The 26,622-nt window shown below is 38.7% G+C and overlaps 2 protein-coding genes across 6 annotated transcripts in view; one reads left to right on the top strand and one right to left on the bottom strand.

Moving 5' to 3' along the window:
* LOC140225854 (protein Lilipod-like) overlaps nucleotides 1-13,443 on the bottom strand; it is a 29,825-nt gene extending 16,382 nt beyond the window's left edge. The window contains exons 1-2 of one of the 2 annotated variants that reach the window (XM_072305814.1): nucleotides 12,957-13,443; nucleotides 3,421-3,545 (exon numbers count right to left, since the gene is read on the bottom strand). In XM_072305814.1, coding sequence (XP_072161915.1) covers nucleotides 3,421-3,545; nucleotides 12,957-13,016 — 185 coding nt within the window. In that variant the 5' untranslated portion in view covers nucleotides 13,017-13,443. The remainder of the gene's footprint in view (nucleotides 1-3,420; nucleotides 3,546-12,956) is intronic. The other variant, XM_072305813.1, reaches the window with a different exon arrangement.
* Nucleotides 13,444-17,544: 4,101 nt separating this feature from the next.
* Nucleotides 17,545-26,622, top strand: part of LOC109038576 (E3 ubiquitin-protein ligase ari-2) — a 37,970-nt gene continuing 28,892 nt past the window's right edge. For 2 of the 4 annotated variants that reach the window (XM_072305818.1, XM_072305817.1), the window contains exons 1-4: nucleotides 17,545-17,826; nucleotides 23,539-23,751; nucleotides 24,229-24,514; nucleotides 25,797-26,028. In XM_072305818.1, coding sequence (XP_072161919.1) covers nucleotides 23,539-23,751; nucleotides 24,229-24,514; nucleotides 25,797-26,028 — 731 coding nt within the window. In that variant the 5' untranslated portion in view covers nucleotides 17,545-17,826. Of the gene's footprint in view, nucleotides 17,827-18,022; nucleotides 18,044-18,226; nucleotides 18,245-23,538; nucleotides 23,752-24,228; nucleotides 24,515-25,796; nucleotides 26,029-26,622 lie in introns of those variants that run through there. The other 2 variants (XM_072305819.1, XM_072305820.1) reach the window with 2 other exon arrangements.

Here is a 26,622-nt window from a genome sequence, read left to right as displayed (position 1 = left end):
CTCCTCCATCTGCTCTGATGAAAAATAGTCAAGAAGTTTGATTTTTCCGGCTTTTTCAAGCAATTTTGAGTGAAAATTGACATTTGAACCCACAAGACGCCAGATAGCCATCAATTTTCTTTCATATCCTTTTTAGGTTATGCTTCAGGATCATTTTTTTTAAAAAAAAAAAAAAAATTGGATATCCCCTGCGACTTTTTCTCTACTCTTATTTTACTGAACCTAGTTTTTACCACAAAAATGAAGCTTAAAAAATATATTTATTTGACCGGTGCTCTACTCACTTACAGTCTGAGTCTATGAAACATTTTTTCTTATATTATGCATACTCTCAGTGACCTGTGTACGAATTTTCATCCAGATATCTTTAGAACTCATTGTACAGAGATTTTTCGAAGGACAGGCACAGCCGTTACAATGATTCCAGAAATGCATTTTTTAAAAAATCATCAAAACTTTGATAATTTTTTTCTCGATACCTATAGGGTATTTTGGGCTAAAACTTAGGACTTTCTCTTACTTTGACCTAAAGAACTAGTGAAAAAAAAAATCATGCAAATCTGAGACGGGTGGTGAACTTTTGTCCTCTTTTTTGTTGATTTGACATGGAATGACCCTGCATAACTCTGCTAAAAGGGGATAAATGCTGGTAGCAGTAAGTGCTAGCAGTATTTTCTGGTGAGTGCCTGTATTCAATCTATTTCCCCCTGTCTTGTAAATTTTGATAGACATATTTTCCACTTTTAGGGGAAGAGATACATTAAGAGGTAACTTTATTTATAATAAATCCTTAGTCACCAATATTCAATGCAAAAAAAATTTTCCAGCTTTTTATAGGAATCTCATGGTGCTAAGCAAAGCATGTGCAGAAAAACAAAATTAAAAACTGATGTAACCACCAAAAATCCCTTAAAAAGGGTTTAAAACCCGTCAACCCTATGAGATCTTGTCACAAAATAAGTATGTACCTAAAAAGATTTAAAAAGAGAGGAGGGGGAAGACATAGTAATCTCTCGAAAAGTACAAAAGGAGAAAAGAAGAGTAGCTCTCACTCTGTTTACCGTTTCAAACCTCACAATGTCTGATATCATTTGAGGTCGAGATTTTTTTAAGTGCTTGTACGCCCCTGAACTACAACGAGCGAAATGGTAATTATTTCTTCTGGGAGTCCCCTTCAGTTACTCTCTGACGCAACCAGCTTACCTTTGAAGCAAATTTTGTTGCCTGAGTCACTAACGTACGGGAACATTATTCGATTTGTTTCTTACGAGAAGGTGCTGCGCGATAAAACAAGCAGTTCTCCTAACAATGGCTTTTCAGTCTCAAACCTCAAATTATTCAATATCTTTTGAAGTCAAGATTTTTTACCATCTCCTGATCTCATTTTCATTTACCTTTCGAATTTTAGTAAAAAAAAAAATCCACATACATCAATGCACTTCACTCAATTTTTTTCTTATTGCTTCCCTTCATTTCAGGTATCCGCAACTCGTCTGTCCTGTGCTCATTGAGCGCAGTACGCAAAGTATATGCGCACAGAAGATTTCACAAATGGCTGTCTTCCTTATCATGATATAAATAAGTCCCTCTATTTATCGTCGAACATAATGTCCTTGGGTTCTTCACAACTAAAGCGATCAATAGTAGTTCTATAAATTATGGCTGGAAATTTTACTAGAAATGAAGGACTTATTCAATGATATTTTCCGATCCCTCAAGACTTTGTACTTGACTTCACGGTTCTCTTTGGTGGTACACCCCAGTCGTTCCAGATCCGCAAAACTACTTATTAAACTGACATATCAAAATCTCTGGACACATTTTGTCAACTAAAGATGTTGAATTCATTACAGCATGCATATTTTAGAGAAGACACTGAAGTCAAAATTACTTAAAATATTCGGCAAACGCATCTTAGTGACAAATTTGCTTAAATTCGATCTAATGATGAGAGAAATTTTTGAAATTCCTGGCATGCAGTAAAGTGATACAAAAAAGGAGATAAGCGACTGAGAATGGAGATGTTGAATGTGTGAGGGATTTGCGATTTGACAATTGAATATTATGTAAAAGTTCGCGAGAAACACGGTGGTGCTACTGGTTTTCTCTGAAGTCAACTCCCAGGCTCAAAAAAAGCTCTCATGTTGAGGTCAAAATGGAGGGGATATCCCACGCTATCCTGAGAGTCCACCTCTGCATCAAGACAAACTCTCAATGCAAAGATAGGGAGCAAATACATTGGCTGCCACTTTATTTGGGGACTCTTGAACTGAAATCACAGCGACCATGTCAATGTATTTGCTCCCTATCTTTGTATGGATAGTTTGTCTTGATGTAGAGGTGGACTCTCAGGATAGCGTGGGATATCCCCTCCGTTTTGGCCTCAACTTGAGAGCTTTTTTTGAGCTTGGGAGTTGATTTCAGAGAAAACCAGTGGCACCATCGTGTTTCTCGCGAACTTCTAGATAAGAATCAACAGTCAAATCGCAAATTCCTCACACATGCAACATCTCCATTGCACGCATGGCGGCGTCAATAATCAAAGAGGAAATCATTTACAAAACAAACACTTCCAATTATTACTACCCTGATTCCTGTTGTATAACGTAAGGAATTGAAGAAAAACTTCTAGACTTACTATATTTTTAACTCTTCTGCAAGCTTTTTTTTTTTTTTTTTGCTCCATTACAAAATTCTGCCTGCATCTACCTGATTTTTTTAATTTTGAAAGAGAATGCCAGAATCTGGGGAATGAAGGGAAATAATCAGAGAAAAATTGAGTGAAGTGCATAAATGTATGCGAGTGGAATTTCTTTTTTACTATAATGCGAAAGTTAAGTGAAAATGAGATTAGGAGATGGTAAAAAATCTTGACTCCAAAAGATATCGAATATTTTGAGGTTTGAGACTGAAAAGCCAGTGTTAGGAGAACTGCTTGTTTTATCGCACAGCACCTCCTCGTAGGAAACAAATCCAATATTGTTCCCTTACATTAGTGACTCGGGCAACTAGACTTACTTCAGTATGGGCACTTGAAAAATCTTGACCTCAAACAATATCAGACATTTTGAGGTTTGAAACGGTAAACTGAGTGAGAGCTACTTTTCTTTTCTCCTTTTGTAATTTTCGAGAGATTACTATTTCTTCTTCATCCTCTTTTTTCAAATCTTTATGGATAAACACTAATTTCGTGGCAAGATCTCATAGGGTTAACGGGTTTTTTACCCTTTTTGAGAGTTTTTTGGTGGTTAAATAATACAGGTGGACAGAACTAAAGTAATGAGACATTTATACGGGTGAAAATTAAACACTTACAATTCATCAGCAACCTTTGTCTTATGCTAAGAATTAGCAATTTAGGTTCAGATTAATTTTTTTAAAACTCTTAAATATTAAGATCTATTTAAGCAAGGAGTTTACCTTATTTTATAAACGACGGCTTCATCCTCATCACAAGAGAAATAATCGTCTCTGTCTCGTCTACGGAAACGGCCAATCACAGCAAAACTACATACATATAGAAGGAGATACAGGAGCAAGAATATCTGAAACACAATTGATACAAAACCTAAGCAGGTATGGACGATAAAAAATTAAAATAAACAGTGAGGCATGATGATGAAAATAATCGAACTAGCACAAGGTCGACTACAAGTCTACTTTATAACAATAAAGTATTTTACAAAAATTATCTGTAAAGCAAGGTGCATGTTTTTCTATCAAGGTTTTATATTTCTTTCCATTGGAAAGATATACATCAAGTTGATTGAATAAAAAAGGTACATGCTAGGTGTTGGACATATTCTTTAATTTAGAATACGCGCAAATTCCTCAACATTGGTAAAGGTGTCAGCAGGAAAACCCTATTAAGGTGAAACAACCTTCCATTCCTAAATGTCCACCTTCCAGAGAATAGGCAAATCACATTGAAGCTGAAGTTAGCTGTGGTGTGTCAGGATACGGCTCTTACATTTGAAATTTGAAGATCCCTGATCATGGGAGCGTCAGCTGATGATGGTGGCCCGGGTAGGGTAGCCACCGAAAACTCAACTAATATTCTTTCATTTTATTGGTTTGTTTTAGCAATGATTTGCACTGCTTTCTGAGAGCGGCAAAATTCAGCAAACGACAAAACCACTAAAAGTTAGGTTGGAGCTGAATCAGAATGGCGTAAGCAATGTTGTTCAATGGCACATAATAATAACAAAATTTACATGTTCTCATTACTTTTTATCATACATTTGACAATCATTTGACAGATATCTACACTGAACGTGTATCGGCTCGTAAGTTGTCTTCTGTCCTCTCGTCTCAACGGTTAAGGCATATCGGTCATCAAACTGGCGCCAGACCAAACTGTACCAAGCGTTTCGACATTGCACATATGTTTCATCAGTGGATAATGAACAAAACAATCAAAACAAGTACAATGACCACTACAATAAAAAGGGCCGAGGCAAGACGAACAAGCAATTACATGGTTGCAAAGATGAGAAATACAACTATTGGTGAAATTACAAAATATTACAGGGAAACAGTCTAGCATGCCAGAGTACAAGTGAACAAAAAGAAAAATTTTCATAACCTCAAACAAAGGTCAACAAATAAAACTGAACCGTACATGCACCGCATTCTGTAGCTAAATTCTGTTGTGAAATTAAGCTGAACCTATCAGGATAGGATCATAGATGGCGCTCAGGCACTACGTGTCAGTTCCAGAGTTCACCGCCGTGCAATTTTTTTAATTTTAATAGCCTCATGAAACAGTCTGGCCTGCGTGTTTTTCTCCTTGACCAAAATTCTGGGATCTTTAAAATTCAAACTATGTCCAAATTTCTGACAGTGTTTTTTAAGCGCTGTTTGTCCTTTTTTATCATACATATGTGATTTTATCCGTTCTTTGAGATACCTTTCACTCTGACCCACTTAAGAGCCCTCACAATCATTGCACTGCAGTTGATAAACTGTTTGATACTTTTTCATCAGGGTCTTTACTCTTCAGTCTAGTGAACAATGATTTGTTGTTAAACCGGTTTTCATAAACAGCTTGAAAACCTGCAGCTCTGAAATCTCGATTTAACTTTTCAGAGAGACCAGGCACATACGGCATTTTTACAATCTTGCTGACATCAAACTTATTTTTAACTGACATAACCTTTTGACAGAACTTCGACCTTTGACTCAACTTTCTGACCAAATTAATCGGATACGCGTTTTCGACTAATAGTCGTTCAGCTTTTTGAATGCTTTTATTTATGTAGATCTTATCAGTTAATTTAATTACCCGATGGAACAAATTTTTGGCCACTTTTAATTTTTGGTGATACGGTACATCTATGATCCTATCCTGATAGGTTCAGCTTAGTTTCACAACTTAGTAGTGCTTCCCCTACTTCGCTACAGAATGCGGTGCATGTACAGTTCAGTTTTATTTGTTGACCTTTGTTTAAGGTTATGAAAATTTTCCTTTTTGCTCACTTGTACTCTGGCACGCTGGACTGTTTTCCTGTAATATTTTGTAATATCACCAATAGTTGTATTTCTCATCTTTGCAACCATGTAATTGCTTGTTCCTCTTGCCTCGGCCCTTTTTATTGTAGTGGTCATTGTACATGTTTTGATTGTTTTGTTCATTATCCACTGATGAAACATATGTGCAATGTTGAAACGTTTGGTACGTAATTTTCCATTTTTTTAACAATAAAGTCTTGAGATTTTTTTAAAAAATGCCCTGGTTTTATTGCCGTAGTACAATTCCATTTGGCTTATTTGCTCTTAATGATTGTTATGCGCGTATATATATATATATATTACTTTATATATATAAAATACTATATATATATATATTACTTTATACATATATAATACTTTTTATGACCTACATTTTTCGAGTCGGGGCTTCAGGATCGATACTCTTGGAGCGAAAATTCCCGAAAATTACGAGGTCGTACCGTTTGCAATAGGTAGATATTTCTTCGAAATCTACCTAAAAATGGATCAACTTAAAAATGGGTGACCATGGGCAGCTAAAAAAAAATGTGTTAACCCTAACTCTCTTGTTTAGAATGAGGACAAAATCAGAGGAGCTAACTTCATGGACCCCTCTTGTTAGATCAGGAATTTGAGGGGGAAACATCTTACAATATGCTTACTTTTAATACTTTTAATGCATCTTACTTTTAATGCTGTCAATATACCACCCGCGATTTTTTTGCGGAAATGTCAACTAGAAGGCTTACTGATTGAGGAACAACAACAGACCGCGGCGCAATCTGCAGTTGGCTCGTTTTTCAGAAAATACGATTTTCAATTTATTGTCGGGTGTTTCGGGTTAGGGCGCTGAAACAGTCAAGTTGGGCTGTAATTGTGGCCTGTAAATGTATCTCCAATATATTTATAATCAATCAAGTGTCAGTAGATAGCTATTTGTGCATACTGCCCCTTATTCAAATCCTTAAATCAACGATTTTCGGGTTTTCTGGTGTTTTTCACTGCATTCTTTGCTACATTGATGAAAAAATTGAAATGAACTGTAGGTGGAGCCTGAAAATGTTACTTAACGCACCTTTAAATACTTGAAATGTCAAAAAGCACCTACTCCTCCACCCTCCCGCCCCCCCACACCACTCTCCTTCCCATCCACAACCACCCTATGATATGCATTAAATATCGTTAGTCCCGGCACTTTCTCGGTACTGCTGAAACTACTAAGACAGACTATTTCCAAACATACTTTTAAATCGGTACTTGTCATATACTTGTGAAGAATTCAAATTTTTAAAATGATCAAAGTCATGGTATGAAAATTTCTAAAGCATGATAATTAATAACCAGTTTTGATTGGTATTACAGGAAAAAAGAAACATTTCATTTGAAACAAATAGATTAAACAAAAAGTATGTAGCCATCATTCTCCATTACTAATGTCATCTCCTTCATAAGGCTTGTTAAGGCTTAGTGAGGATTTCCAAAGCTCTTTCTCAATACGTAAATAATCTGCAGAGCCGGATTTAGGTTTTTGCCGCCTGGTGCTAAAAAAATTTTGCCGTGTCCCCCCCCCCCCCCCTCGATATACGGTGACATAATATTCTTTAATTTTATTGGTCTGTTCAACGCTTTCATAGGGCGGCAAAATTCAAACAAGTCAATTAGATTTAAAAATTGCAAATCGGCACATCAAATGAGTCATAATTATACGTTGAAAATGGCGGTTTTTTGCAATATCTAGGGATATTTTAGCAAATCCGGGGATTTAGGGACTTTTAGCGAAATTTAGGGTTTTTTTTCCCCCCGGCTGGGGATTTTATATCGGATCAATAATATGATATATTAATCTTGATCGATTTAATATATTATAGATTCACGCTCTGCCGATGCGCACGAAATATAAGTTTCGGAAACACGGCAAGAGCGCAATCCGATTCTGCGATGGTGAGAAGGATGCGTATTTGTGCAGGAAAGTGTTGCAAACAAATATTTAGGGAGGGCAAATAATGATTCTTCAAGGAACGAGGATTTGTGACACGTAAAAGGCCAACATAAAACATAAACTCCTCTTTTTCTATATATAAAAAAAAATTCCGAAATTTGCCGCCCCGAAAAATTTGCCGCCCGGTGCCATGGTGCCATGGTACCATGGCCCCCCCCCCCCCCCCCATAAATACGGCTCTGATAATCTGTCTCAGTACTTACAGCACCACCAGGAATCTACCTATGAAAAACAAGATTCATAGGTGCTGGTTGTGGCTGCAGGGTAAGTGTATAACAAATAGAAGTACCTACTTTTGGAAATAGTCTATCTCAGTAGTTTCAACACTACAGAGAAAGCACCCAGAAGAACGATAATTCATGCGGTAGGTTTGGATGGGAAGGAGGGTAGTGGTGGGGGAGGGTGGTGGTGGGGGAGGGGTGTGAAAAAGTAGGTGCCTGTTGACATTTCAAATGCATAAAGATAAGTCGAGTAAACTTTCCAAGCTCTACCCACAGTTCATTTCAATTTATTCAAAAATTTAGCCAAGAATGTTATAACAAATGCCAAAAAAGCCAGAAAACCCAAAGATCATTGATTCATTTGAATTGGGGCAGTTAGCACAAATAGCTATCTACTGACATTTGATTGACTAAAAATGAATTAGATATACATTTGCAGGCCACAAATACAGCGTGACTTGACTTTTACATCTCCTTAGCCCGAAATACCCGCCAAAAAGGTGAAAAATCTCATTTTCTGCAGAACAGCCAAACTGTGTTATTCTTCAATCAGTAGGAGTTCTAGCTGCCATTTCCACAAAAAACTTGCGGGTGGTATGCTGACCGTATTAGAAGTGTTTAACCCACCCTGTGCCCCATACTATTTTAAATAAATGGAACTTTAGTTTTAGATGCCATGAGTGCCCGATAGGGATTCTCTGTTATATCGAAAGCTAAATTGTCAAAGTATTTGATTTCGTTGGGTTCTATTGATTCCAAACACAACCAAACAATTGCCAGCAACCTCCCAAGATTGTTGAGCGTTTGATGGAAACAATGGGCATACATGTTGCATTCCCGTGATAATTCCAGAGATGAGTCAGTTAAGCTCGGGAGGGATTTGCCTGCAAAAATGCGGATCTTACAGTTTTCGGTATGAGAAGAACGATGCGCACGTTAAAATTTCACGAAAAATTGTCTCCGCGGAGATGTAATGCTTCCTTTATACCGGGTGTTTCAGACCACCCGTACCAGGCCTTTTTCTCGGTTGTTTTGGGTCGTACGAAGTCGGGGACCGCGCGAGTGAATAGGGAATTGAACCCAAGGAATCCGAATTTCGTGGTCCCGAACCCCCCCATCACCCCTAGGGAGGTAAAGGGGGGGTCACGATGCTAAAAGTCACGGTTCCCGACCGAATTTTGGATTAATCGCATCAGAATTGAAAAGCACGGAAAATTTCACGTGAAATTGACCCCTAAAAATCCATAATCGGCCCATCCCAGGCCCAAAAATGATCCCCTAAAGAGGGGGACAGTACCCCCTCCATAATTTTTCTTTGGTCTCAAAATTGACGTAGATTCTCCAGAAAAATATGGTTTCCCAGGTAATCGACCCCGAGAAATCCAAATTTCATGGTCCCGAAGCTCCTCTAGCCCCTTGGGAGGTAAACGGAGGGCCCAATTTTAAGAATCGGGGCTCCTTTCCGAATTGCAAATTGATTGCATCCAAATTGAGGAGCAGAACACTTTTACATCTTACGTGACCCCCAAGAGTTTTAATTGACCCCCCTGAACGGCAGAAAGTAACCTCTGAGGAGGGTGGTTTCGCCCCCTCCAAAAATTTCTCGAGATTCCTCTTTGGTCGCAAAATTGACGTCGATTCTCTAGAAAAAGACGGTTTTCCAGGTAATCGACCCTGAGGACTCTGAATTTTATGGTCCCTAAGCTCCGCTACCCGCCCTTTTGGGCAGAAACCGTCTTTTTCTGGAGAATCGACGTCAATTTTGCGACCAAAGAGGAATCTCGAGAAATTTTTGGAGGGGGCGAAGCCCCCCTGCTCAGAGGTTACTTTCTGCCGTTCAGGGGGGTCAATTAAAACTCTTGGGGGTCACGTAAAATGTAAAAGTGTTCTGCTCCTCAATTAGGATGCAATCAATTTGCGATTCGGAAAGGAGCCCCGATTCTTAAAATTGGGCCCCCCGTTTACCCCCCAAGGGGAGCTAGAGGAGCTTCGGGACCATGAAATTTGGATTTCTCGGGATCGATTACCTGGGAGACCATCTTTCTCTGGAGAATCTGCGTCAATTTTGAGACCAAAGAGAAATTATGGAGGGGGGTGTGACGGTAATATTTTCCGTCACTTAAGTTCCGAATACGTAATCACCTAGGAAATTTTGTTTTATTTTAAACCGTGCCCAGATTTAATCACATGTAAAAAATTTCGATGGCTACAACGGTAGCAGGCGATTGCGACAGTAGCGCACTCAGTAGGGACGGTGAAGTAGCGGAATACCGTAGTACACCGGTCGGCCGCCGCGCGCCACTCGAGCGCTCTCGCGGAGCGATCCGGACCCGACTACCCAGCTGTTTAGCGTGTGCACGGCGTCTCAGTCGTTCAGACTCCTGAAAAAAAGTCGGCTTTTTTATTATTTTTGCTTTATTAATTAATTGGTTTCAGCAAATTTACTCAAGAAAGTCGCAAAGCTAATTTAGGCAAATCATTTGATGTAAGAATGAATTTATTTGATTGTATATTTAACTTTTTGAAGTCGAATGAAGTTGGTCGATGTGTACGGAAGGTAGATGAAATGAATTTGATGGGGTCCCGACCGGTACCTCGCTCCACTTGTCCGATTTTTCGGATCCTTTCATTTGCGAAGCTGTGCACGTAATGAATTGCACGCTCGCAAATGAGAGCCTAGCTTCTCATCGCATTTATTCACTTGTGTGACGCACCTATTTATGGGTAGCTCCTATGGTGAATAAATGCATGAGCATGAGTCTTTTACTTAGTAATCTCTTTTTGAAATGTATTAAAACCAATTTTATTCTTACTCGGAAGCAGATTTAATTTAATTTAATCATGGAAAATAAATCTCTCATAATTGATCAATTTCCAAGTGTGCACGTGTTGAGTAGCACCTGGGACTTTGGTTATTATTGGAATTTATTTTGAAAATATTTATTTTTGAATCCTAAATTGACCATTCAAGATTGAGTGCACGTGGTGAGTCGCACCGATTGTCTGGGAAATTTGAGATCAAATAAATAAAATAAATTTTAAATTTGAAAGTCTGAGAATTTCGTCCATTTAGTTGAATTTAATTTTTTGTACATTCAAAAATAAATCTCTCGTAATGGATCAATTTCCAAGTGTGCACGTGTTGAGTAGCACCTGGGATTTTGGTTGTTATTGGAATTTATTTTGAAAATATTTATTTCGTATCCTAAATCTACCATTCAAGATTGAGTGCACGTGGTGAGTAGCACCGGTTGTTTGGGAGATTTAAGGTAAAATAAATAATCGAAGAGTAATTCATTCGAAAGTTCGAAAACCTTTTTTGTCCCTTTTCCGTTCCTTTCAAAGTACCTATTTTAAAAAGTCAATCCGATCAACAACATTCACCTTCAATCGTCCTAATTTTGATCTCGTCTTTAATTTTATATTTTTTTCTTTGTCTTGAGAATTTTTTAAGTTTGTAATTGTGTTCAAAAAGTAGTTTCTTTTCTTGTCAATAAAAATTGACTCTAGTACGTTCAAATTTGCTCTCATTATTCCTTCCTGCCAATCCTGTCCTCACCTCAGGAAAATCAATTTTTGATTACGCACTTTGAGTGTGTTGGCGCCCGAACCCAGGCGTCCCGACGAGCATCTGGCACCCAAAATTTGCGGCTTGATCTGCTGAAGCTCGATCCTTTCCGGAAGGCTTGCTTTCTGCTTACGATCAGGATCGTACGAGTTATCGCTTTTCCTCGCCACAGGGGGTACTGTCCCCCTCTTTAGGGGATCATTTTTGGGCCTGGGATGGGCCGATTATGGATTTAAAGGGGTCAATTTCACGTGAAATTTTCCGTGCTTTTTAATTCTGATGTGATTAATCCAAAATTCGGTCGGGAACCGTGACTTTTAGCATCGTGAACCCCCCTTTACCCCCCAAGGGGTCATGGGGGGGGGGGGGGGTTTCGGGACCACGAAATTCGGATTCCTTGGGGTCAATTCCCTATTCAACTCCGCGGTCCCCCACTTCGTGCGACCCAAAACAACCGAGAAAAAGGCCTGGTACGGGTGGTCTGAAACACCCTGTAGGGGTCCCTGAAAACATGTTTGAACCGACCGCTGTGTATCGTTGAATCTACGCGTCATAGATGCGAAGATGGCGGCCACGAAGCCAACCTGCATACTACTGCCACGCTGCCGTTGTTGACATCACAATTTCTCGTTTGAGATTAAGTAAGTTCTGTGTGAATGTTTCATATCCTACATAAATCTGTATCGCATTCTGATTGGAAAGCTCAGAGAATTAAGAACAATGGGTATGAATCTCAAACAAAGTACATAACCTACATAACCTCCAATTGACCAACAAAAACACACCACCAACGCGATGCTGCCGTGTATTCTTCCACTACGTATTCCGCCACCATATTGATCGTGACGTGTACATTCGAAACCTACGAGCGCGGTTCAAACGCTGTTTTAGGCCACCCTAATTTTGGGCACTTTCAAATAAACTTTTCTCCAGTTTGCAGTCATCAAAACGAATTAGGAAAAAAACTGGAAGCTTCAGTCACTCGCTACTTGCGAATGACACATTTAAAAAAAATGATTTAACTGACTTATTCTAATGTATTATTTTAGAGGAAGAGCATTGTTTTAAATACCTACGTGTCATTTCTGACAATAAACTTTCACAGTCTAGTCATATAGATTATGTTCAAGGTACACTCTACTACAGGTATAGACAAATGGAATTTTATAAAGTCATCGAAACGCGTCGATTTGGCAGCGTCCAATGGTACGACTGCGACGCCATATTGAAACTTATTTATTTTCTGTTCTGAGAGTGGGTCTCGTCAATTTCGTGTTATTTTTTTGTGTTCTTACTTAAGTTTTTAGTTATTTTGAGTTTTATCATTTTTTTAAATTCATTTGATAGCTTATTGAAGCTGCCAGATCTGCCAGAATCTCATTTTAAACTGCGCGGCATAGACGGTATGACTTGCGACGTCACTCGATGGCCTATATTCTCAGCGCTGCCACTTCGGCACCCCGTTTGTCCATACCTGTAGTAGAGTGTACCTTGGATTATGTTTGTAAAAAGCTCAAACCAACCAAGTTTGAATTTTTCATCTCAAACACTTTGGATCCGTCTGGATCGCTCAGGATTTCGTTGCAGATCCACCCTGTTCGGGAATAATGAAAAGCTCTCAATAGCATCTAGAGGATCAGAATGTTTCATGAAAACAAAAACTAAAGAACAAACTTACAATGTACTCGCGGACAGTGTTGTGGAAGATCTGTTCTCTCAGGTCAGCTTCACTTTCCATGTTCAACCCAGATTTTGAATAGAGCGAGTGCTGCCTCCAAGTCCGACAATAAGAAACTGAGTTTTTGATGAGAAAATATGCATTTTATAGGTTGAAATGTGCAGTTGATCAGGCTTATAGCCGAAGATCCAAATTAAGCTGCACCCTGAAAGTAAACTAGGATAACATCCAACAAAGATTCGAATGCAAATCTTCCTGTAGAATTACTTATCGTACTTTTCTAGGCAGGATATGATCTCTGAGGTTCACTCAAGCAAAATTAGCGATGAAATGAAAAGAAGGGATGCCCTTTTTTATAGATCACTCAAATTCAACTAAAGGACTGTGATACATTGGTGTGCACAAAAAAAACAAACAAAAACAAATGGCCATAGAATAATAATGATGCTTCGCAATTAGAGTAGGGAGAGTATCGACAGATCGGATGGCGGAACGGCAAGGGAACGGAGGAATCCATCGTTGGAATTCGGCGATTGACCCCGAAACCGCACCAATTCGGTGCTCATTCACGTTGACCCTCGTAGAGTCCCTTTATACCCAGAGTTACGACAACTCACTTTTGGTTGGGCTGAAAGTGGCCTAAAAACAATCCAATTCTATGGCGGGCCGTTAGGTCCAAAATTCCCGAATATATTAATTTTTGTGAGAATATATTTTTTTTCCGAATATATATTTTTTTCCCGATATATATGTATTTTTTTGAGAATATATATTTTTTTCCTTGAGAATAAATAATTGGTTTGAGAATTTATTTTTTCTCAGAATATATAATTTCTCGAAAAAAAAAAAAAAAAATATTCTCAAAAAAATACATATATATCGGAAATAAAATATATTCTCAAAACTGAACTCAACGGTGGCATCGATGAGCCACAGTGTTGCCAAACCATACCGAAGAGGAATGCGGATCGTGTCAAAACTATTTTTCCGGATCACCCAGTGAGGTGACCACCATCCAGCGATGAGGAAAAATATTGGAGGTTAGGACGAGTTAGTCAAAAACATCGGCCTTTCGGCATAGAATAATAAGGCTACGCCTATAGAAAGGACACTCTCGCAGATTTCGTGACGAAGAAGAAGAACAGGGACCTGGAGCTCTTGAGCTGGAGCTAGAGTCCCTTTATACCCAGAGTTAAGACAACTCACTTTTGGTTCGGCTGAAAGTGGCCTAAAAAAAAATCCAATTCTGATTGGTTCTCGCTTATGGAGGCCGAAACGAGTGCACCAAGATGGCGGTACCTCGAATGCACAGATTAGTCCAGATCGCTAACATCGGCGGAAGAGCGTGAGTAGCTTTGTGAGCGCCATTGGCGGGAAAATCCATGGGCATTTAAAACTAGGAACCAAAACTGAAATTTTGGCTATTTTCAGCAGATTTTCGGCGGGAGAATACTTCTTTTTCAGATTTTTGTGGGATGAAACGTTCCGAAGAATTCAAGAATTAGTTTCTCAGTAGAATTTATGTGGTTCAATATTTCCAGATTAAATAATTAAGGTGGAAATAAATAAAGAAGGAGAATTAATTAAAATACGAGTAAACAAGGCTAAAAATTATTGAAACACTTAAAGGCAGGACGTTTCGAGCTGCTACCAGCTCATTTTCAGCTGCAAAAACACATAAAAACAAGTAAAAAATTGAGTGGCGACCTGACCTCAGCCGTTAGGTATCACGTAACCACTCATAATAGACCGTATTCGATAACGGTTCGATGTATCGTTTGGTTCAAAACAATAGAACATAACCTCAAACCTAACTGTAAGGATTTTAATTGGAAAAGCTGAAAATGAGAAATTTCCTGACAATTTCACTTTGCATTGGCATTTGGTACTCAAAAGAATAAAAAATCTGTTTCAAAAGATCCGTTCTCTCAGATTTCTGAATTTACTTTTGAGGCTATGTTTATGTTTTGAACCAATCGATATCGATACAATCTCACCCGTTTGATGTATCGAATACGATCTATAACGGCTGGGGTCAGGTCGCCACTCAATTTTTTACTTGTTTTTATGTGTTTTTGCAGCTGAAAATGAGCTGGTAGCAGCTCGAAACGTCCTGCCTTTAAGTGTTTCAATAATTTTTAGCCTTGTTTACCCGTATTTTAATTAATTCTCCTTCTTTATTCGTATAATCGGGCTATGTTTTTGTGCTTTATCGGTGGAAATAAACAAATCAGAGTTCATCAGTATACTGAGTAGATAACATTATTGAAAAAATTTGCAGATTATAATATATCATATTTTTGAAGTTTAAAGCCTTAGAAAGCGAAAATTAAAGCAAAATCCTGCCAAAATGAGACTTTTGGTTCCTAGTTTTGAATTCCCGCCAGGCCCCCATGAGAGCAGTTAATTGCTACCAACTGTTGTAAGAATATTGAAACAGAATACTTAGCATAACAGTACTTGATAAAATCTTATTTGATCAAAAACCATTATTACACATTACTATTTATACTTTTTTCAAGCTTTATAATCAGATTCAATAGGAAATTTCTCTCGATCCGGTCAAGTTCTTTCACTACTGGTAGTGCCATCAATTTTCTAAAGTTGCCTAACCTGTAGCAAAATTACTCACGCTTCTGAAGCATTGGCTAGATTGGATGTTAGCGATCTGGACTAATCTTAGAGTCCCTTTATACCCAGAGTTAAGACAACTCACTTTTGGTTGAGCTGAAAGTGGCCTAAAAAAAAAATCCAATTCTGATTGGTTCTCGCTCATGGAGGCCGAAACGAGTGCACCAAGATGGCGGTACCTCGAATGTGAACAAGAATAATGAAAATATTACCTAATTGTGGTTTATCAAGAGTGAATTGTTATTTCCATAGGTCTAAAATGAAAATAGATTAAGAAATTATTCACAAACCAATCTAATTTTCGTTTTAATTGATCAATTTGTTGATGTTGTTGTTTTTGTGTGACAGACATCGCAGGATTCCTGATCCTTATCCCTCAATATCGTTCGTTTAGGTGCACTCGTTTCGGCCTCCATGGCCAGCCAAGGCCAAGATCCATCCATATAGGTCAGTCATTGCGCAGATTTCCCCGCTCGGGGTAAGCCCCTTTCCATTGGCTCGTGACGTCAGCATTACTGCCGCGAAAACCAGAAAAGTCGGAAACAATGCTTTTCTTATGGGAGAGAGCAAATTTTTCTTAATGAATCATTTAAATTTCTTACTTTTAAATCCTTTGAAACTTTCTGTGTGTCGAAAAGAACGTTTAGACATTAGCATTCAGGGTTTCGATTTTGCCGAATTTGTGTTCTTTCATTTTTACAGTTTACTCTGCATCAGCCATTTTTACACGCGAATCTATACCACTAGATGGCTTGTTACATCGCTGACTTCAAAAATCATTTAAAAATATAAAAACGCAAATTCAGCTGAATTGAAACCCTTGACGCTAATTTCTAAACGTTCCTTTCGACACTCAGAAAGCTTCAAAGAATTTAAAAGTAAGAAATTTAAATGATTCATTAAGAAAAATTTGTTCTCTCCCATAAGAAAAGCATTGTTTCCGACATTTCTGGTTTTCGCGGCAGTAATGCTGACGTCATGCGCAGAAGATTCTCATTTGGGTTTCGGGAATGACTGACCTATATGGATGGATCTTGGCCAAGGCCGGCTGCCAGTCAGCTGATAATCGAGTTGTCTTAACTCTGGGTGTGCTCTGGGTATAAAGGGACTCTAGACTAATAGACTAATCTGTGCTCGAATGTGAACAAGAATAATGAAAATATCACCTAATTGTGGTTTATCAAGAGTAAATTGTTATTTCCATCGGTCCAAAATGAAAATAGAATAAGAAATTATTCACAAACCAATCTCATTTTCTTTTTAATTGATCAATTTGTTGATGTTCAGATGTTGTTGTTTTTGTGTGACAGACATCGCAGGATTCCTGATCCTTATCCCTCAATATCGTTCGTTTGGGTGCACTCGTTTCGGCCTCCATGGCCAGCCAAGGCCGGCTGTCAGTCAGCTGATAATCGAGTTGTCGTAACTCTGGGTATAAAGGGACTCTACCTGAACCGAACTACGTCACAGGGTACACAATCCTCCAGTTGCTATTTGCAAACACCTCCTTTCTCCCTCTATCAGGGACGAGTTCTATAGGACGCCGTTCTGTTGTGAGCGGGTGATTGCAGCGCATTCTCGCGTAGGATCCTAGTCAACTCAGAGGATCCTTCCCCCCGAACCTCGACTCATCCATCGCCCGCTCCAAAAGTGAGGTTAAGCCGGAGATTGAAAAATAACACATAAGGCGGCTGAATTCTTGAAAAATAAGTATATTTTTGGCGTTTTTTCGACCCCTTTCGACAAGGAGGGGCCCGCCTGATGTCTGAGTAGGACGAAAAATTCGATTTTTCGCAGTTATACGCGATCCTACGGATTTTAATGAAGTCCAACAACTGATTACAACAGTGAGTTGCGAGGATCCTACGCGCGATAGCAGCACTAGTACCTGCTCTCGAATTTTTACATTGACTCTTACGGGAGTCCAGGGTCCTATAGAACTGGTCCCTGCCTCTATGCATGCAAAATGCAAACACCCTACTGTTTGTTTCCGTACGAATTTCCAAACTCGTTCTCAACATCTGAATGCGAAATCCTAAATCTGTCTAAGTTTAAACAAACCCTAATTTCGGAAACCTAGATTTCGTTAGTTCCACATCGTTAATGCCGTGATTTTAACCTTGGTTTCAAACTCAGGTTTCGATTGAAGGAAGTTAGGTTTAGAGCCTCGCATAAACATAGCTAATGACTTTCTGTTCCTCCATATTTGCATTTCCTCTTTGCAAAGCAGCCATTCACGGTACGTACTGTATTCTGGATTAATTTCATTTTTTTGAAGCGAAGTTTATCTTAGTGATCGTACCTCTCAACACTCCAATTCTCCAAGGACTCACTCTACACCCATGGTCGGGAAAAATGAAGAGTGGAATTTCAAACCCCAGCAGGCGCTATCAAGATTTTGCAACTGCACCCTCATTTAATGGAAATCTAGTGCCCAAGGATTATTGGCTCTTGTTGTAAAGTTCAGACAAAACCTTTCAATCTCAAGTCCATGAAGCTAGGGCACTCAGGTTATTTTACTCTCAAGGGAGAGCATCATGCTTAACTTGGTAACACCAGATGGGTGACTTCACTACACCAGGAATAACTAAAATGTGCAACACCTTGAAAATAAAAAGGCACCAATTTTAACAAGATTTCATTACCTCATTTTGCAGGTATTAAACTTCCTCTTTCCAGCTTTGATAACTAACTATTTTGATTCAGGACAAAGTTATAGGTATTGATAGACAAGCCATTGAATCAGGTATCACTGCTTCCTGCGGGACTGCTGGAGGTCCATGCAAATATGACAGCCCTGCCAAATTGCATCGGTTACGTGACCGACGCAGCGTAACTGACATTTGAAAGTGTGAAATAAAAGATTATACAAAAGATGAAACTTGGCAATTCTTGAGTTATGAGCAGGGCCAGATTTACCTATGGTGCATCGGTGCAGCTGCACAGGGCGCCAGATTTTGAGGGGCGCCAAATTTTGGGTTTTTTTTTCCAAACTCTGCAAAAATACATCAGGGAAGCATTAATTTATTGCGTTCCATCTTTTAAATGACCTGACCGTAGACTTTAAGGGTCAAACTTTCTCTTAGTTTCGTAGTTAACAGTAACAGGAACGGGTACTTAACTGGTTTTGGTTTCTGCCCTAGAATCATTCACTCACTCGAAAAAATTCGTATTTTGTTAGAGTTAGCACGTAGTAACCAAAGAAGACCGTCGGGTTGGGAAATGCGCGGGCGGGGGGGCGCATGGTGGATCGAGTCAATGGTAGAGGTCGGTCATGGGCGACGAAAAAAAAAAGTCGGATTTTAAATACTTTTTCTTGGTTTTCTAGTACTTAGTTAAGCTTCCAGAATGAATGTATCCATGGTTCTAGGGTCTTTGAACCCTTCCGCTTTGACATGCGGGTTGCCTAAAGCTGACATTGCAGGTGGTATCAAATTTGCCGTCTGATTCTCATGGTTTTATTTCGCTTTTGCATGAGTTCTGTGGCCGATAAATCAAAATTTCAATTGAACATGGTTATTCTCCTCCCTTTAAGGAACATTTTGGTATATCATTAATGTGCATTGGCATATTTTTAGGAGGACCAAAACCACCTCCAAAACTTGCTTTTAAAAAATGCCCAAAAAAATGTTAAGATAGCTCGATAAAAAAATGTCCACAAGTGTCCACAAAATCCTTTGTTGGGTTGCTTCTTGTACACTATCAGGAATGATATTATGTAATAATTAGCCGCTAATCTGCGAAAACGGTCCATTTGAATGATAGGAAGTCGCGCCTGCTGGGAATCCAATCTTGCTCTAATGTCATCAATAAAATGGTGCATCACACGATATCCTTCAATCTCGGTAATTTTTCTACTGATTACTGATTTTGGCTGATTTGTTGATATTTTTGGACGAGACATTAACCTCCTGTTAGTCTATGAAGCTAATTTGATCAGTGTTATACTGTGCGATAAAGTTAAAGGTGTATGTTTTGCGCATTGTATATTTCACAAGTCCTGTTTTTGCAAAATTTCTTCAACATACCTAGAACTCTTCCATGAGCTCCATACAAGTAAAAATCGGTTGTGGGTTGAAAAAGAAGAAATACAAGACATTTCTTCAAGAGACATTGGTCCTTCTCAGAGGCTCTTCAAGGGATCAGAACTTGCATGCAAAAATAAATTTCCTCCTTTATTAATATTTTCTCAATAAAAATGTCTCAAACTTCACTCCAAACTTCGAGGAACAAAACGAAATAATGGAAGATGATATAATTTTTTTTTTTTTTTTTTTTTTATTTTTTTTTTTTTCTGTAACTGCACATTTAATTTTTTATATCTTGTGGTAAGTACCCATAATAATCTTCTAGGATGACTCGATAAAAAGAAGCTTCAGTATATACATATCTTTTTTTATTTCTAGATCTATTTTTTGAAATATACAGGGTGATCCAGACCACCCGTCCACTATCTTTCGGGAGGGGACGGTCATTGCGCATCATGCGTCTTATTTTCTCTGATTACAGAGATTTCCCGCTCTTAGAATAGAGCAAAGTGCCTACATCTGATGTATTTTCCGTCGTAGATTCCATTTTTTATCTTATTTTAGCCGAATAACGGGTTTTAATACGATTTTGACACACTTTTTCATAACTATTGAAAATGGGATCCCTGATAGTTTATTTTTCACGTTACTTTCGGCGAATGGGACCGTAAGCATCTTACATAAAGAAGAATTTTGCAGAACTTAACTCAAAGACATTACTTGAGGAGTGAGGGAGGGTGGCTTCACAGACCCCTCACCACGAAGGTTGCCATATTTCTTTCAATTTCTGCTAACATCGTTTTTTGTTCATGTTAATTGGTTTCTCGCAATTGCATACTGACACATATACGGAACATTCTAATAATGTTCATTTTTCTTCTCTCTTCTTGCAGCCAGTCAATAGACGTGTTCATTTTCGTGAACCCTCTACTCTTTCAGTTACTCACAAATATGTATGTACATGTACATACATATGCAAGACATGTCTATTGACTGGCTGCAAGAAGAGAGAAGAAAAATGAACATTATTAGAATGTTCCGTATATGTGTCAGTATGCAATTGCGAGAAACTAATTAACATGAACAAAAAACGATGTTAGCAGAAATTGAAAGAAATATGGCAACCTTCGTGGTGAGGGGTCTGTGAAGCCACCCTCCCTCACTCCTCAAGTAATGTCTTTGAGTCAAGTTCTGCAAAATTCTTCTTTATGTAAGATGCTTACGGTCCCATTCGCCGAAAGTAACGTGAAAAATAAACTATCAGGGATCCCATTTTCAATAGTTATGAAAAAGTGTGTCAAAATCGTATTAAAACCCGTTATTCGGCTAAAATAAGATAAAAAATGGAATCTACGACGGAAAATACATCAGATGTAGGCACTTTGCTCTATTCTAAGAGCGGGAAATCTCTGTAATCAGAGAAAATAAGACGCATGATGCGCAATGACCGTCCCCTCCCATTGACTCGATCCACCGTGGGGTGCCTCGAAAATATCTGCACAGGGCGCCAAAAACGTAAATCCGGCCCTGGTTATGAGGTGGAATTAATACTGCCTTGAAAGTTTTCTAAACTTTGGAGACTTTCTTTTAGTTTAATGATATTAAATTGAGGATTTTGTGTAGTGAGGAGTTTGCGCTGCACACCTAAAAATCACTGGTTTTCTTAAAAATTAAAGTTTTCATTCCAAAAAAAACTGACATTAGTAATGGTTTTGTTGAGAAGACGTCAGCGAACAATTTGATGACAGTTTAGAAATTCCCGACTCCATCTGGCGAGACAAGGGCTGCACTTAATACAACTGCAAAAATACGTTGCCAATTGTGGTGACACTTCTTTCTAATGACTTTTCTCGCTTAATAATGAACGTTTCAGTTCAAACTGGCAATTTTCTTGAGCAAAGATTGCCGAAGATTCCATGATAAGTACTGATTTATCACCGCAAATTGCTCTTTTGCTTCAAAATCAGGGTTGGCGATGGGTAACCGACCGGACATTTTCGGCCTTTAAAGTCTCATATTTTTAAATATAATAATAATTTATCATATTTTTTAGCATGGATAAGTTCAGGGACGTCATACCTATTGATTTATCAACTTGGTTTTCAATTGTTTTGCCCATGTCGTTTATCACCCACAGCGACATGACAATTCCTCTTATCGTGAAATCACTCAGATGTGTGTCTCACCAGGTTTTGTATATCCGCTCTTTGAATGGGACTGAGATTGAAGTGTATCAGCAGCCGTGCTATGTCTGAATAAGTTGAAGACACAAAGATGGAGCCCTAGAAGATTAAAATGATGCAAATTCTCTGATTGGCCAGAGGAGTGGCGGCAAAATTGGGACAAGTTAGAAATTCAAATATAGGGCGGGAACTGAATAAAACTGGGTAAACAGGGTATTCTAGGCTGAATTTTGCTCAAATGTACTTACCCTGATATACTTTTTTAAACTTTAGGTTATTTTTGGTCCCTCATCGACCGTTTAATCTCAATTGAGAGTAACAGTCATCTAGGAATGTAACGGCCTGTTCGAACCGGCAGGACCGCCATGAGCAAAAGTAAAACTAACTTTGTCTGAGATCTTCGCTTGTTACCGAGCCAAAGTAGGTTCATCATTAAAAGTCACCCTCCCAGCTTTATTTATTTGTTTGGTTTAAGCATTTATTACGAGTTTAGAGCAAGGAATGTGCAAAAATCAAGAGGACAAGTTCAAATCAAATTTCCATTTCCCGCCACAGATTCTCGTGCTTATTTATATTTACACACTCACACAAACGCAGAGTGCCGGGGCTTTATCATTTCTCCCCCGTATTAGCAGATACGAGTGCTCCGTTTTTATGTCTTCGGAATAAGTGCTGAGTTAGCCCTCCCTGCACATTGACTTTTGAAACTTTCTTGCTTTGTTGGTAAGACAAAACAAGATAACTGTAGAACCCGCTTCAGATAGCTTGTCATTTCTCACTGTATATGGATGTATGTATTGTTTTTGTTGCGTGAAACAAGGAATTCTCTATTCCATGCATACAGCACATTTACGCTCTGGAGCATGTCGATTCTTGACTTGTTGGCATTAATTTTAACAGCGAGGCTACAGGAGACAAAAATTTGTCCTAGACGCATGACGAAAACGTCTGTTAGAGGGCGCAGCCCTCTAATGTAGCATAATTCGAGCTTAGTGAGAGCTGCGTTGTGGAAGTAAACTTTTGGGACTGTCTGGAAACGGAATTACCCGATTCCAAATGGTCGGCGTTGTTGGACTGGAGTTCATCAATGCCAACATAAGAATTACCTGATGGATTGTTTGTTTACATATGAAAGCCTAACATTTCTACCAAACAGCGTTCTCAGGAAGTCGATGGGATGGTTGGATTGGGTTTGGAAATGGAAGAACCAAACGTAATCGGACAAGTTTACTTTGACAACGCACCTGAGGATGATTTTAGTTGTAAACTGCTTTAGGCTTGAATGTTACCATCAGATAGCCTTAAGGTGAATTGTCAATGTTTCTGACGCAGGCGATTTGGCATGCGACACATCGCATCAATTATGTTAAAAATTTCGGCAGCTTATGCATTTTTCTAGACCAATGCTAGGTTTTTCCTAAATAGGAGTGTGCTCTCATTTTTCCGAATGCCAGATTTTTGGTTCAGAATGATTCTGTAGGCTCATGCGCAGAGGCTTTTGTCCTACATTTGGCTAAAAATCCAAAATCTTATGAGACTTTTGATGTAATCAATGCGATACATTGCATGCCAGTTTGACTTCGCCAGAGACGATGATGAATCACCTTAACATTTCCATTGCCTGCAGGCAACCTCTGATATTATGGCGATGGGACTTTTAGTAGCTGCAAGGGAAATGTCTGCATGATGATGCAAAGCAGAGAAGGATTTTAACCTAATTTTTCTCTTTTATGTTCATAGATGTCAAGTGAAACTAATGCAGAATCGGACATGGAATACTCAGAAGATGATTGCAGTTACGAAGACTATTACAACTCTGTCGATGATTGTGATAGTGAGCAGGTTGATTTCAAGAAAGTAGATCCAGAACATCACATGCTTGATTGTCTCTCAGTTGAAGAGGTTGAAAGACTTCTCAATGAATCTGTTGAAGCTTTATGCAATGAATTGGAGGTAATGCACTCTCTTCTTTATTAAATCAGTTTTGAAAGGTCAATTTCATGGGAGCTTTTGATAGAGTTTGAAATTTTAAGGAGTGGCAGTAACCACATCTGGGCAAGTCATAACATCACCAGAGCAAATTGAAGTCCTAAGTCCTTAATTAAGAAGTCCTCCCGTGTAGTTAATTAAACTGAAATCACTTTAATGCTCGATTGGAGTCTTATAGATTCCGATTTTCCTTTGAGTGGGAAGTGTGCATTCTTACAAAAGACTTCCATCGTTTCCTCAGTAGGTAATAAGTCAGTTTTGGAAAGTTTTATTGCGTTCATGCTATTCTGTGTAAATTTTTGATTATAAAACATCAAACATGTTTTGTGATTCTTGATTTTGTACCCTGTGTAGTGGTCCATTACTCGGAAAATTTTTTAGATGTTATTCTGAGGGCTCTTTTTGGATTTGAAGGAAACTGAATATTTGTTTTCCTTACAGGTAGTACCATCACTTGCCAAGGTACTACTTCACACTCACGAGTGGGCTGTTGGCAGAGTCATCTCGCAGTTTAGAAGTAATTCCTCTCAACTGCTCATTTCATCATGTGTCAAACCAGCTATACCACCTGTACAGCATCAAGAAAATCTGACTTATATGACTTGTCCTGTATGCATTGCAACCCATCCAAGAGAGAAATTTTGTAGTTTGGCTTGTGGTCACATGTTTTGTAAAGATTGTTGGGCAATGCATTTTGAAGTTCAAATTTCTTTGGGTGTGTCCACCGGTAAGTCAAAATCGTCTTGCACCCACTCTTATTTACTTATTCCTTTTACTTTGTCCATCCACCTGAATAATCCCCCTTAAAATTTCATTGCCAAGTAGGTCATTGTAAAGCTCTCCTCGGTAGACACACTCAAGTATATTGTTGCCAAATTCCATGTTGATAGGAAGGTTAGAACGCCTGAAAAATGAGATAATAATGGAAATCAGCTTATGGCGGCCAACTTGGAAAATGGCGGCCAAATACGGGGAAACATGGGAGATCCATCTTGTGTCCCGACAGCTTTCTGTTCTAGATAGGTACCTTAAATTACATTTTCACCTAGTTTCATGGTGGTAGCCCAATTTGAACTATATGACCCTAAGCGACCCTTTATTAAGGAAATCCTTCGATTAAAAAACGGAGGTGCTAATTTGCGGCTAGTTTGAACTTTAACCGGCCACCATTTTGAGACTGTTTGAGCTGTTGACTACGAGTTTGGGCGAAATGTTTTCTTTTTTATGTTCCTTTGAACGAGGTATGACAAGGGGTGTCTTTGCATTTGAAAAAAAAAGTTGGGCTGTTGCGTTCAAAAGGGTTCCTCCTGAAAAATTAACAAGGGCCAAAAAGTAGCTCCCTTTGACCTAAAAACATCCCCCAAGTTTTGAATCTTTTCCCCAATTATGCAAACAGTTAGAGAGGGTAGAAGGGACTTTTAGATCACCCTATATAAACACTTTCGGAATTTTTGAATGTGCGCCCAACAATTGGCTGAAACATGAAAGAAATTTCATATTCATACCTGGAACTCAAGGAATTTACATGGTGCTTCCCGGGAAAATCCTGGAGAAATGAGCGAAAACTTCGGTTTCTCATCAGGTAATGAGCTTTTCAAACTTAGAAAATAAAGACGTTCACGGATTCTTGACACCATGAATAACAGGGAAAATTCAGGGAACAAGGGTTATTTCATAAACTGGGAAACTAGATTTTCTTAGGGAGGGAGTTCAGTAACACTTTTGGATATTTTGCTTTTGTTTGTGCATTAAATGCTCACATCCGAGCATCACAAATCATCACAGCCCATGAAAATCAGCCATTTCGAACTTCTACATTTGGTGTTCAATAGGAACAATTCAATTTCAATACTGCACTTATATCCATAGGGTAACCTTAGCAACTATTCCGTGCATTTATTCTTTTTGTTCGTGGTTTTTGTTATTTTGGGTGTATTTTAGTACTTTTGTGGCTTTTTATTCCCATACTTTCAGTTTTTTTCATTGTCCATTCTTACGTTGTCCTGCAGGTATAGCATGTATGGCACAAGACTGTGGTGTTCTGACTCCAGAAGATTTTGTTCTTTCTCTTGCCCCAAGACCCCAGCTGAGGGAAAAATATCAGATGTTCTGCTTTCGTGACTATGTCAAATCTCACCCGCACTTGAGGTTTTGCCCCGGTCTCAACTGTAATGTTGTAATGCTGTCAAAAGAGCTGAAAGCCAAGAAAGCATTTTGCACCCAGTGTAAAACAATGTTTTGGTACGAATTTCTCTGTTCAGTGATTTACTGTTCACGTTAATTTTGTTCTCTTCTGAAAGTGTTCATGAGTCTGAACACAGTATATTTTCAATGTGTATGTTCTATCATGGTAAATAAAAAAAAAACTGAACGTAGGAAATAAGAAAAAGACCAGAGAAAAATGCAAAGAAACCTGAGTCAAATGTGGTCAGAGGGACCAAACTTAAGAGCGATTTGAAGGGTTAAACTTAAGGGAGAAAGGGCATCTGTGGAAAAAGGAGTGAAAAAAAGGGAGGATAAAATTGATTTAAACCAAGGAACCAGCGTATTTCAAGGAAAAACTGTCAGACCCAATCAAGGGAAAAAAAAAGAGATGAGATTTTTGTGGTTATGGTGACAATAATTGATGAAATTCATTCAATTGAAAATTTATTGCTCAAGCTGAGTTGCTTGCAATCTCTTTTTCTTTTCTCAATCTCCCTCGTATTTCCCAAATAGCTTCATTTGACGGTATCCTGTAGGCCATTTTAGCCAGTAGGGCTCGCTTTTCGAAATCGCTTGGATGTACCATAGTACTGCACACCGATCAACCAATGCTATTCAACAGGTGGTCCA

This window comes from Bemisia tabaci, unplaced genomic scaffold (genome assembly GCF_918797505.1).
Source record: "Bemisia tabaci unplaced genomic scaffold, PGI_BMITA_v3".
NCBI classification, from domain to species: domain Eukaryota; kingdom Metazoa; phylum Arthropoda; class Insecta; order Hemiptera; family Aleyrodidae; genus Bemisia; species Bemisia tabaci.
The sequence above is the reverse complement of the archived record's forward strand: the minus strand, read 5'-3'. Positions and strand labels throughout refer to the sequence as shown.